Source organism: Neoarius graeffei, chromosome 5, assembly GCF_027579695.1.
Source record: "Neoarius graeffei isolate fNeoGra1 chromosome 5, fNeoGra1.pri, whole genome shotgun sequence".
Classification (NCBI taxonomy): domain Eukaryota; kingdom Metazoa; phylum Chordata; class Actinopteri; order Siluriformes; family Ariidae; genus Neoarius; species Neoarius graeffei.
The window spans coordinates 27,741,502-27,754,652 of NC_083573.1; the positions used below are offsets into that span (position 1 = coordinate 27,741,502).

The 13,151-nt window shown below is 41.4% G+C and overlaps 1 protein-coding gene across 2 annotated transcripts in view; it reads left to right on the forward strand.

Annotated features, from left to right (window-relative positions):
- Positions 1-586: 586 nt before the first annotated feature.
- Positions 587-13,151, forward strand: part of si:dkey-246i14.3 (ephrin A4) — an 83,649-nt gene continuing 71,084 nt past the window's right edge. For both annotated transcript variants that reach the window (XM_060921456.1, XM_060921457.1), the window contains exon 1: positions 587-1,219. In XM_060921456.1, coding sequence (XP_060777439.1) covers positions 1,098-1,219 — 122 coding nt within the window. In that variant the 5' untranslated portion in view covers positions 587-1,097. The remainder of the gene's footprint in view (positions 1,220-13,151) is intronic.

Genomic DNA, 13,151 nt, shown 5'->3' on the forward strand with positions numbered 1-13,151 from the left:
TGTCAGCCCTGTGATGACCTGACGACTTGTCCAGGGTGTACCCTGCCTTTCGCCCGTAGTCAGCTGGGATAGGCTCCAGCTTGCCTGCGACCCTGTAGAAGGATAAAGTGGCTAGAGATAATGAGATGAACCAAATGATAAGACATAACTTGGTTTAAAATTTGGTCTCCCAGTGAAGCTGGTTTGGCATTGACTAGGAGACCAAATCAGACTATGTTAGAAAATGCTCTGGGCTCGAACTCAGAACCTTCTTGCTGTCAGGCAACAGTGCTAACCACTACACCACCTTGCCCGCCCATACACGCACACATTTTTTTTATTCATATTTTAGTGTATAGATAACTATAACTATTCACAATTGACCCTCAACAGGTCCCTTAAAAACAAACAAACAAACAAACAACCTGGCTTTGAAGAATATGAGTTCCCAGTAATTAACCTCCAGAGAGTGATGCGGTCTTTACCAGCACACGACTCACCTTCAAGCCATAGCTCCGCCTCTCCTGTCTCGCGATTGGTCCAAAGTTTCCATGGCCCCGCCCTCTATATTTTACCTCTCACGAAGTTATTTCGAAAATGAATCTGCGGACCGGAGACGCGTCACATCTCAGGCGTCTGTCACGTCTCAGCGGCTGTGATTGAAAACGGCTTGTTTTGGGCTGAACGCAGTTGTTTGCTCTCGGTGTGTGTGTTTAAGGGGACAGTTTACACACGGGCTCGAGCTGGAGTTACATCTGAAAACTTCATTTTCTTCCACTGCTTCGGAAAGTGAAAATATGCCAATTTACGGAAACGCCTGGGGCTTATTATAGAAATACATCCGAGGTGCTGTGTTTTGGCTTTTGCTTTCCTTGCTGAGCACACACAGAAATTAACACACCTCTGATCATCATTTTCGGTTTAAAGGAGGGGAGGGGAAAACACAAACAAACCCCTCCAGCCTGACGGAGATCCACGAGGTTTGTGAGTTCTTGTGCCAGAAGTTTCTGAAGAACTCCTCGAGTATTTCTGAGTCCGTTCATCTGCCTCACTCACTGCTACTAAAACTCCCGTAAATCTCCTGAGAGAGTCAATTTTCTTTGCAGCTGGATGCAGATATGAGTTTTCTCCGGTTCTCGGGACCTTCACACATCCCCACATTATTAATTTTGCTCATTCATGCGCTCTCAAGTGCAGTCGCAACACGACACATCATCTACTGGAACTCCACCAACACCAGGTAACACCAGCTCTCTGGGCTTCTCCTGCTACACAGTGGACACACAGCTCTGCCCACAAGTCTTAAGAACCCTATTATTAGTTTACTTCAAGCAAAAAAACCTTGTTTATGATTTCTGCATTATTGAATCAAAGCATTTTAGATTGCCAGGTATTAATTTTCCAGCATTTTTCCTCCCCATAACATGTTAATATTGTTTTACAGAACCAGCCACAGTTCACCTGGACATGTTGACTGGCACACTTGCCTCTTATTTTTGCTCCAGACCCTATCAGCCTTTAATTTTGTGCTGGAAAACTGTCTGGAAACCTAAAACGTTTCTGTACCCACTCGATCATGTAGGTGTTGTAAAATAAAAATCTACAAGTATAGTAAAGTTTATACTTAACCTCCTAAGACCCAAGCTGTTTTTTTACATGCATTTTTTATTTCTTTTTGCTATTTGGGCTTATTAGAACCTGATTAGAATAAAAACTAAGCATCATCTTTGATAAGATGTACTTTTTCTCAAAAAGTACATGTCCACATATGTGGATTCTTGTTCTGAATTTCTAAAAAGTGCTGTCCACGTATGTGACCGCTAGGCCCTAGGAGGTAAAAAAAAAAAAGAGTGCCTAAACTTTTGCACAGCACTGGAAATAAATGCATGGATGAAACTTTTGGTCTTTGTTCCGATTGCATGAGTCCAAGCCAGATGTATTCGTCTTTGTGTATTCAAGGCGACACCACTTGTATCGTAATCTTGCAAATATTATTTTGTATTTCGTCCTGTTTTCTTTCGACTCTCTGTCTGCCCTTCTCGGGACCGCTGTCTGTCCTTGGTAGTTTTGAGTGTTTAGAATGGACAAAGCCCTTCAGATTCACTTTGAAAGCTGTTCAGATTTGATCAAAGTTCAGCCACGTTCAAGCCAAACATATTCAAAGGACCTGCTTGACTCAAAGTTTTTTTTTTTTTTTAAGTGACTAATCAGATAAGAATTCCTTCACAGAAATGATCAGTATCGTCAATCTTATTCCTGGAGCTCGTTGTACATATTTGAGTAGATCAGATTCATCTGGAGTGAGTGTGTTGGATTAGGGCTGAATGTTTGGTAGATCTCCAGAAAGAAGGTTGAAGATCAGTGCTGTCCTCACGGTGGGGGTGCTGACACTCCTTTTGGCTTTTCAGTAGTTTATTGACAGTCACCTGCCTTTCCAGGTGTTGCGTGAGCTCTGATTGGCTGTTCAGGTTTTAAAAGGCCTGAAGGATTAAGCGAGCTCCACCCAACTCAGGAAGCCGTGGACAAGTAACCGCTGTGCTCACACACACACACGTACATGCAGGAGTCTTTCCTCAGAATCATAAAGTATGGATGTGTGTATTACCTCATCACTGACACAAAATCTAAATTTAACCATAATTGTAAGTGCAAATTGCTGGCAAATGGTGGTGTTTGTTTGGTTTTTTTTTTTCCTTCTTCTTCTTACAGATATTAAAGCTATGCCCTGGCCTAATTAATGTACTAAATAAAACAACAGCGTCATTAATAACACATGAGGAAAACCAATATATTGAGATGGCAAAACCCTAAATAATATATAAGGCACATATTATAAAAAGTCATAAAACACAAATGTCGGCATAGTAGATTTATTAGAGCGCTTATGCCCTTGGATTGCTGTATAATCAGTTGTACTTTTGTTTTGGAAAATGAGCATGCATTATGGGGGGGGGGGGGGGGGGAATCTTACAAACAGGAAAAACAAAGCACCGATTATAAAGGCAAAGAGATGAGATGGATCAGGTTGGGGACAAACACGTACATCCTAATGCTCAATCAGGCAAGTCTCAAGAGGCTGATAAGTTTGTGCTCTAAGAGCTGATGAATAATAATAATAATAATAATTATTATTATTATTATTATTGGATCAGCGCTTTCGATCATGCGTGCCTAGCATTTTGCTTGCCTTTTTTTCATCTCTTCCTTCTACCTTAATTAAATCCACACATGCTTTCTGCTGTAAAGTATTTTGATTTGCGTAAATTCGGAGCACAGTAAATACACTGCAGCTGTAACATTTGCAGTCAACTGGCCTGTAGAAAAGAAAGCCACACTGTCTTTTTAGAAGAGCTCCTAAATTATAGCGCCGAGGAGTGAACAAATATAACGGTTTCTGATATTTGTCATTGTCTAACCACGCAGTAAAAAATGCTTTGGTATTCACAGATTTGTCTACATCTAGAGAAATTGGAAAGCATAGCTAGGAGATTGATTGATTATTTTTAATGTTAATGTAGTGTTGTAAGTTACAGCTCCTCATTATCCAAGGTATTATATTTATTATCGAGCTCTTCTTCATCTTCCTCCTCTTCTTATTATTATTCAGTTTGACTGGTCAGTCAGTTTTTAATGACCTTAATCCAAACCTCAGTAACTCAGAAACAAGCCTGCGTATAAATATCACTCGTCAGAAATATTATTGCACGCGTTTCAGTAACGAGCTGAATGTTTCTATAGTCTAATGTTCCTCAGATAAATCTGAGTGAGGTGGTCTGTGGAATTAGTTTCGAGAGTTTGGGAACCCGTACAATATGCAACAGAAACTTAAATGTACTATTAAATCTAATAGTAGTAAAAAGCTGGTCCATTCCAAGAAAACAGAAGAAGCATAACTTTTTTTTTCTATAGAAAATCCTGTTTAAAAAGATTACACTATATTTCATGCATTGCATCTGGAAATAACCATTTTCTGTGAGGCAGCCTGTAATCATGTAACTCCTTCCTTTTCATGCTATAGACTCATCAAGAAAAAACCAAAACACGATTTCTGTACTGATGATGATGATGATGATTTTGCATGCCACATCTTTGAACCTGTTCGGGGCATTTCTCATTACGAGCATTACTGCCAGCTGATAAAAGTGAAGGACGTGGTTTGTGCTTGTGCTTTTAAAGGAGTGAGTGTGTCATGATTTTATTCAGTCCGAGACATAATGTTGGAGGAAAGAGCTTTTTCTTGTCGAGCATTCCTTCCTGTCTGCATGTCATAAAAAGCCACGTGGCCGGACATGTGCCTGTAATATAGAACTGGAAAACTAAAACACTGCATTTCTTGATGGTGTACACACAGTGCCAGTCAAAAGTTTGGACAATTAAAAGACACGTCACGTCTTAAAGTAATGATGGATGTCGTTTCTCTTTATTTAGTTGAGCGGTTCTTGACACTATGGATTAACTACAGTTGTGGAATAGGGCTATTTACTATTATTATTATTATTATTTACTGTTTGAGTTCAAACGCATTAACAAGGCAATAAATTGCACTAATTAACTTTTGACGAGGCACACCTGTTAATTGAAAAGCATTCCAGGTGACTACCTCATGAAGCTGGCTAAGCTAATGCCGATAGCGTACAAAACGTCATCAAGGTAAACGCTGGCTATGCTGAAGCATCGAAAATATTAAACTTTTTTGTTCGCCATGTAATTCCATATATGTTCTCGATGTTATTTCATAGTTTTGATGTCTTCAGTATTGTTCTACAATGTAGAAAATAGTCAAAATATAGAAACACCTATGAATGAGGAGGTAAACTTTTGATTGGAGTTAATGTATAGAGGATATTACATGGTTGAGCAAAGATAGGAAGTTTATCTTCGAGTGGTGAACATGTTCATGAGTGATGGTTTAACCCGAGAAGATAAACTTCATATCTTTGCGTCACAGTGTAATGTTCTGTATATTATATGGACGTATCCACAAAACACACAAAAAAAATGCAAGTTAATCAAAAGAATTTTAATTTTGAACCGGTTCATAATTTTGACTACGCACGTCTAATCAACGGGAAAACACTGAGGGTGATGTCATCGGAGTGAAATGTCAGGAATTATACATACTGTACGGACACTTTTTTTTTTTTTTTAATGGAATAAAAACGTGTATTCTAGTCCCTTCTAGTGGGTTTATTGATGGCATGCAATATCATATCACTTATCCTCCATGTATTACGCCACTCTCCCCAATGGAGAATGAGCGTGCAATATTGTTACAATATCACACATTGTCAAGACAACACGGTATCACATGTCGGCGCTCATGTGAAGAGCCAATGACAAAACTTTTCTGCTGCGAATGCGCACAGTCATTTCTTTGTCCTCTGAGAAGGAGAAAGACGAGGCTAATCTACTGCTAGGATTAGGAGTGCTATAATTAAGCACAAAACATGCTGAACATCTGAAAAGATACCAAAACTTCATTATATGTTCTTCATGCATATTTACAAGAGAAAAACATACCAACGGACATCGAAAAACTGGAAAAGAGACACGTTGGAGATGTAAAACGCCTGTGCTAGCGAGCGATTGTGATAGTAAACAAACATGGCTGTGAGGTTTGCTTCATTAAATGCAGATTTTGAGAGAATTTTGGCTGCCCGGTTGCTCCGTTATGTGTAGTTGTCGATGTTGATTTTAAAAGTAGTGAAGTAAATTATACAGGGAAATGAATACTTAAGTATGAGTGAAAAATACTGTGGTGGGTGTGTGTGTAAGAAGAGTCTGGAGAACCAAATCTTAGTTTCTCAGTCATTAGCCTGTGCTACTAGCTCTTGATAGCACTGGCTTGACCACTAACACTATTGCTGAATGCTACACTGGCTGGAATGTAACTGGACTGCCGTGCTAATAGCACAGAGTCGTGGGTAAGCTCACGTTGGCCTTTGAGAATACTGATATGAAGAGTGTGTATGTATAATAATAATAATAATAATAGCTGGCTTTTTTCATGGTATATCGGATCTATTCCATTCAGCTACTCATCTTTGATTCATTCAATATCATGCTAGTTGAATGGAATATTTTTGATAGATCACGAAAAAAAGCCAGCCAATATTATTTAAATATGTCACTTACAGTGCTTTGCAAAAGTATTCATACCCCTTGAACTTTTTCACATTTTTCCACCTTACAACCACAAACTTAAAAGTTTTTTATTGAGATTTTATGTGATGGACTAACACAGAGTAGCACATAATTGTGAAGTGAAACGAAAATGATAAATGGTCTTCAAAATTTTAAACAAATAAAAAGCTGAAAAATGTGATGTGCATTAGTATTCAGCCCCCTGTACTCTGATACCTCTAAATACAATCCAGTGCAATCAATTGCCTTCAGAAGTCATCTAATTAGTTAACAGAGTCCTACTGTGTGTAATTTACTCTCAGCATAAATACACTTGTTCTGTGAAGGCCTCAGTGGTTTGTTAGAGAACACTGAAGAACAAACAGCATCATGAAGACCAAAGAACTCACCAGACAGGTCAGGGATAAAGTTCTGGAGAAGTTTAAAGCAGGGTTAGGTTATAAAAAAAAATCTCAAGCTCTGAACATCTCAAGAAGCACTGTTCAATCCATCATTCAAAAATGGAAAAAGTGTGGCACAACTGCAAACCTACCAAGACATGGCCGTCCACCTAAACTGACAGAGTGAGCAAGGAGAGCACTGGTCAGAGAAGCAGCCAAGAGGCCCATGATCACTCTGGAGGAGCTGCAGAAATCCACAGCTCAGGTGGGAGAATCTGTGCACAGGACAACTATGTTGTACACTCCACAAATCTGGCCTTTTTGGAAGAGTGGCAAGAAGAAAGCCATTGTTGAAAGACGGGCATAAGAAATGTAGGGGACACAGCAAACATGTGGAAGAAGGTGCTTTGGTCAGATGAGACCAAAGTTGGACTTTTTGGCCTAAATGCAAAGCGCTATGTGTGGCGGAAAACTAACACTGCTCATCACCCTGCACACACCATCCCCACTGTGAAACATGGTGGTGGCAGCGTCATGCTATGGGGATGCTTTTCTTCAGCAGGGACAGGGAAGCTGGTCAGAGTTGATGAGAAGATGAATGGAGCTAAATACAGGGCAATCCTGGAAGAAAACCTGTTGGAGGCTGCAAAAGACTTGAAACTGGGAAGGAGATTCACCTTCCAGCAAGACAATGACCCTAAACATACAGCCAGAGCTACAATGGAATGGTTTAGATCAAAGAATATTCATGTTAGAATGGCCCAGTCAAAGTCCAGACCTAAATCCCATTGAGCATCTGTGGCAAGACTTGAAAATTGCTGTTCACAGACGCTCTCCATCCAATCTGGCTGAGCTTGAGCTATTTTGCAAAGAAGAATGAGCAAAAATTTCAGTGTCTAGATGTGCAAAGCTGGCAGAGACGTACGGTACCACAAAAGACTTGCAGCTGTAATTGCAGCAAAAGGTGGCTCTACAAAGTATTGACGCAGGGGGGCTGAATACTAATGCACATCACATTTTTCAGCTTTTTATTTGTTTAAAATTTTGAAGACCATTTATCATTTTCATTTCACTTCACAATTATGTGCTACTCTGTGTTGGTCTATCACATAAAATCTCAATAAAAAAACTTTTAAGTTCGTGGTTGTAAGGTGGAAAAATGTGAAAAATTTCAAGGGGTATGAATACTTTTGCAAGGCACTGTAGATCCATGATGTATTTCGTATGAAAAATGCGAGTTTTTCAACACGAGAAAATAAACTTCATATCTTTAAGCCAACGTGTGATTTCTCTTATATCGATACATTCACAAACGAAAAGTCCCCAAATTTGTCAAAACAATCAATTTCTTTACGAGTGACACATAGAGATTTATGTCACAGGTTTGATTCTTCATGTCCTGGATGGAGCTCGTATGAAAAATACAAGTGGTGTGTTTCCCAGTAAAGCACTACCCATTTAATTTTTATTCATAAAAATATTTTTTTTCCCTCCCTTCATTATCAGTATGTCTGTAACAGTTTTAATGTCGATGCCTTTAGGACTGTTTCCTGGCTGACAGAGCAGCGATGTTCCTAGTGGAAGCCCCACCTTAAAAGGCAGCAGTTTTGTATATTATTAAGAACGCAAGCTAGAAATTAGTGCATTTGGGTCAGGTGCCATGTTTGTGCCTGCCCGATTGCATCATGGCAGCCTGGAAATGGTTTCTCAAGCGATCAGTCTTCTCCTACCACGCTTACACAGCTCGCCCCGTAGACAGTAAAACGTCTGCTTTCTTCTTTGCTTTTTTCCTTGGAGTCTCACTCGAATCTCAGGCACCTGCAGGAGGAATGCACCACTTGTGATTATTATTATTATTGGAAAGGTTTGAGAGGTAGCGAAACTTAGATATGCAATTCTTTCTCAGCTTTGCAATTTTTCATCGCTTTTCTTAAAATGTAGTGTATAATAACATCCATATGGAGTTTGACACTGACGGCGTCGAGAAAGATGGGAAATCGGTCTGTTTTTATATTCTCAATCTGTGTATTTTATGTCTGTGACTCACTTTATGTAGCAAGCTTGGGCATATTTTCCCCTTCTGAAACTCTGTGTCTCTTTCTTAAGCCTCGCCTCCTTTACGTTTGTTTCTGTTTTTGCCTGCAAGGTGGAATAACCGTAATCATGCTCCGTTTTTTTTTTTTTTTTAATTTCTCATGACCTAATTCCTCACGCGGAGTCCAATTGTGTTTCTGCCTAATTGAGTCCGTTGTCTTAATGTGCGCACAAAAGCGTGTCCCGGTCTCTTGTTGTTTTTGTCTCTCACGCACGCACACGGACAATGGCGCGCATTTTGCTCTGCATGTAACACAAGGGGCAACACTGCGACGCACACAAACAGCTCGAATTAGTTTTCCGAACACCAACTGTAATTTCTCTTGATCGTGATTGCGCCGAATTCTGAAGGCTAGCACTCCGAAAGTCTCCTGCATGCCTCCTCCTTTCATAAACTGCCAGTTACTAGACCTCGTGAGCTGCAATCAAGAGCCCTACTTCGAAATAATTACCTTCCTGTTTTTAGTCCCTTCTGGAGGCTTCTTGTGCTTTTTTTGATGCTGCACATGAAGGGAGCATTGGTTCGCTATTACTTACAGATGGCATCTTTTTATAGGCTGAACCTGCAGACCAATATATTTCAGCGTATGCTGCCTAACAGCATGTCATGCTCGGTCTTAATTAAGATAAAGCGTGCAGCATCTCCTCTCTCGCATGTTTATTGATCTCCAAGACCTACTGTGTGATGCAGTCAGAAACGTAGCCTTTCCATAATGACGAATCTCGCTCTGTTTCTAATTGCGAGCTTGTTTTAAAGCACGTTTGCGAAATGCTCTCCTGCAACCGTTCATCTATCACTCTTCCCTCGAAAGGACGCCCGAGTCACCAGGGATTGGGGAAAGTTCTGAATTGCACCGAGCAATTTTTCGGGCCGCTCGCCCTTAACCTCACTCCCCCAGACGTATTAGCGTACTACAAACTGCACCAGAGCTACATTTCCACTTCCAAGACATAACAGCCTGGAGAGATATGCTACATTTATTACTGTAGCTGGGAAAAAAAAAAAGATAGTCAGCCCAGGCTCATGCAGAGCTCACCTTGAAATCCCCCCCCCCCCCCCCCCCCCCCGGCACCCTCAGAAGGGGTTTAAATGCATCTGTTTAAGGTCATCGTTTTATATATGTATGAGATGTGGGTGATTAGGGCTTGTCGGCTACCCCGCGTCTGCATCGGCATGGCAAAGAAAGCAGCCTTCCTGGATATTTGGCTAATATCGATAGCCATTCTCCATGCAGATGTTATCTGCTGCGATGCACCATTATCTCCCACCTCCATATTGACCAGTAGCGCTTCTCTCAGCAGGGTCGAGTCAATATCATGCAATTTTGCTACCCTTCGGTTGCCCTGTGTGTGTGTGTGTGTGTGTGTTGGCATGGCAGTCAGGGATCGGATCAGCGTGTCTGCTGTGAGCCTAAATGAAGCCTTTTTTCTGCATACTGCGCATATGTGCCGTGTGTACGCAGCCGAATCGGCTCCTGTTTCGATCGAGCGAGCATGTAGAGCAGGAAATAATCAGATTTGCGACATCGCACATACGAGTGTGTGCGAGCTTTCAGTTCTCATGACATTTAGGCCTGGATCTGATGCAATAAAGTGAATCTGTATGAATCACTGTTGAAGGACTGATTTGGAAATGTACCTTCATGTTTGAGTCATGTGCTGCATCCCTTTGTGCAGTAATGGACGGATTAGCTGTTAGAAGGAAAAAGGGTTTCACGCACGTTTCCAAAAATGAACGCCTTTCCCAGTGTCCTCTGAAAGCAAAGAGCGTGGAGTAGAGAAGCACGTGTGGTGTTGAGAAAGAAAATTGTCACCTTGGCCACACTGTGTCTTGACCCCTTTCCCAACACACGACTCGCTGAGCCCTGCACTCTCGGAGAACTGTAGACTCGCTGTGGTAAGTGCATGCTGATTAGACCTGTGGCATATCATTGAGCTGTAGGGGTCTTAGTGTTTCTGAGTGAAAAGGTGGCTCAGTAGGGCTTGTTGTCAATTGAAGCCATGCGTTTTTTTTTTTTTTTTTTGTTCTGAAAGTGAATCCTACCAGGTTCTCCGCCCTTCATCAGGAAATCCACTGCGAACTCCAAGCTCACACCCGTGCACTCGGGAGAAAACCGAATTACAACAAGATGCCGAGGTATTACCACATTTGTGAAATGATATTAGAGTGTAACGGAGAGGCATCCGCAGAGATATTCCATTCGCAGTGTTGCCTGTCATGGGGATCAATTGCAAATTGGCAATCTTATTGACTTTTTTTTTATTTCCAGTCTGAGCCTATGTGGTATAAAACGAATGCTGTCAGGGATGTATGGTATGAAAAGGAGCGCTGCGTGTTCTGTTAACCCTGGCGATATTAACGCGTGAATGTCTTACCCCTGCAGTGCGGCCGGCCCCCAGCTTTGTTTGGCAAAGAACCTTTCCATTCGCATGCTCCGACTCTCTGAACGTGGGCTGCTCTTGTTTCTGCTGGTCTGTTTACTTTAGATTAGGACAGGAAAGCAGGCACATGCTCACACACACCTCAGGCCATACTTCACAAGCAATAATGACAAACTTTGCCGTTATTGTCCCGACGTGTGTGTGCGTGTGCGCGCGCTTGCAAGAGAATAGGGCAAGAAAGAAAAGCTAAGAGCCAGCTACACACATGATTACTCCCTTCTCTTTATTTGTCTAAGCTTTCTTATGTTAAGTTATTCCACGAAATCGAAAAAAAATTATTCTATCCACATTCACTGGATTTTGAGAAACGAAGCATTTATATTTTTTTTGCAAATTCGATAAATAACTTTATACAGGGGCAGCACGGTGGTGTAGTGGTTAGCGCTGTTGCCTCACAGCAAGAAGGTCCTGGGTTCGAGCCCTGTGGCCGGCGAGGGCCTTTCTGTGCGGAGTTTGCATGTTCTCCCCGTGTCCGCGTGGGTTTCCTCCGGGTGTTCCAGTTTCCCCCACAGTGCAAAGACATGCAGGTTAGGTTAACTGGTGACTCTAAATTGACCGTAGGTGTGAATGTGAGTGTGAATGGTTGTCTGTGTCTATGTGTCAGCCCTGTGATGACCTGGCGACTTGTCCAGGGTGTACCCCGCCTTTCGCTCGTGGTCAGCTGGGATAGGCTCCAGCTTGCCTGCGACCCTGTAGAACAGGATAAAGCGGCTAGAGATGATGAGATGAGATGAAAAACTTTTATACAAAATTTCCGCTTAAGCAGACTTCTTAAAAACCTATCAATGTCTGCATGAATTGACTTTAGTGGGGGGGTTGTACAAAGCAGGCTTGTAGTACTCGAGTCCAGGACTTGGACTTGAGTCCGTCTCCTGCCCTAATTTTAAGGACTCGTGACTCGACTTGGACCTGAGCACTGATTACTCGGACTCGTGCATTAACTGCATTAGGACTCAGAAAATGGAGACGAGGACTCGGATTTTTAATTTTTTTTTGTAACATGCCATAATAATTTGGCATAAGATATTTATATCTACATTAATTTTGTACTAATTTTGTGTAAGAGTGTCACACCTGCGTGCCTTGGCGCGTGCATCAGATAGACTCTCGGACGCGCTCCGGACAGCATGCGCACCAAGCAGACTCTCGTGCGCTCACGTAAACGACTCGCACCTGCACAGGATTAAGGCACAATCAGCGCGCCTATATAAAAACTGTGAAAACACACTTACTTTGCGAAGTATTGAGTTGCATTGCTGACACATTACCGAGCCTTATTTCCTTGTTTGGTTTCCTGATCCCTGATTTCCTGTTTCTCATCTTTGATTCTGCCGAGTCTACGATAGCCTGTTTGTGCCTCGCTTAACCTATTGCCTGTTTCACCGTTTTACTATTTTGCCTGCCATTCTGGATTGTTTACGTGTCTTCACTTGTATTCATAAAAACACCTTCTGCACTTGCATCCACCTCCCAACCATCTCTGACAGAATACTTCACACTTTCTGACAAAGAGAAGCACATTCACCTGTTCGTACATCATATTCAGGAACAAACTAACGTTAATGGCATTAAAACAGCCACCGTCAAATGGTGCGGTTGGAGCGTCGGACTCAACTCGAGATTTTCTTTAACGACTTGGATTTAACTCGGACTTGAGCCCTGGGGACTTGAGACTGGACTCTGACCCGAGGTTTAGTGACTCGACTACAACACTGGTACAAAGTGTCTTGCTGTCGTGCCGAGGTATAGAATAGCTTTAGACATTTATTTAATTCTTCCTTGGACATTTCAGTTCTATAATTTTCAAACTTCTTTTAAGATCTTGAACGGGTCTCCAAAAAAAAAAAAAATCAACAAATTTAATGCTTAAAGATAATGAAAGTAAACAAACTGGCAAAATGACAGTAGCAATTTGCAAAAAATGCTATAATAATTCTTGGAAAAAGAGTCTTGCCATCAAATACTTTTATTCCATTTATTTTTAATTTTTTGGGGGTTTTGTTTTTGAGTAGAGGTTTTTATTTCATCCTCGGTTGGTTCAGCAACATGCTCTGCCGTTTTGTTTTTCTTTACTCCATGGTATATGAGCTAATATCCTAGTAGTAGAGTAGC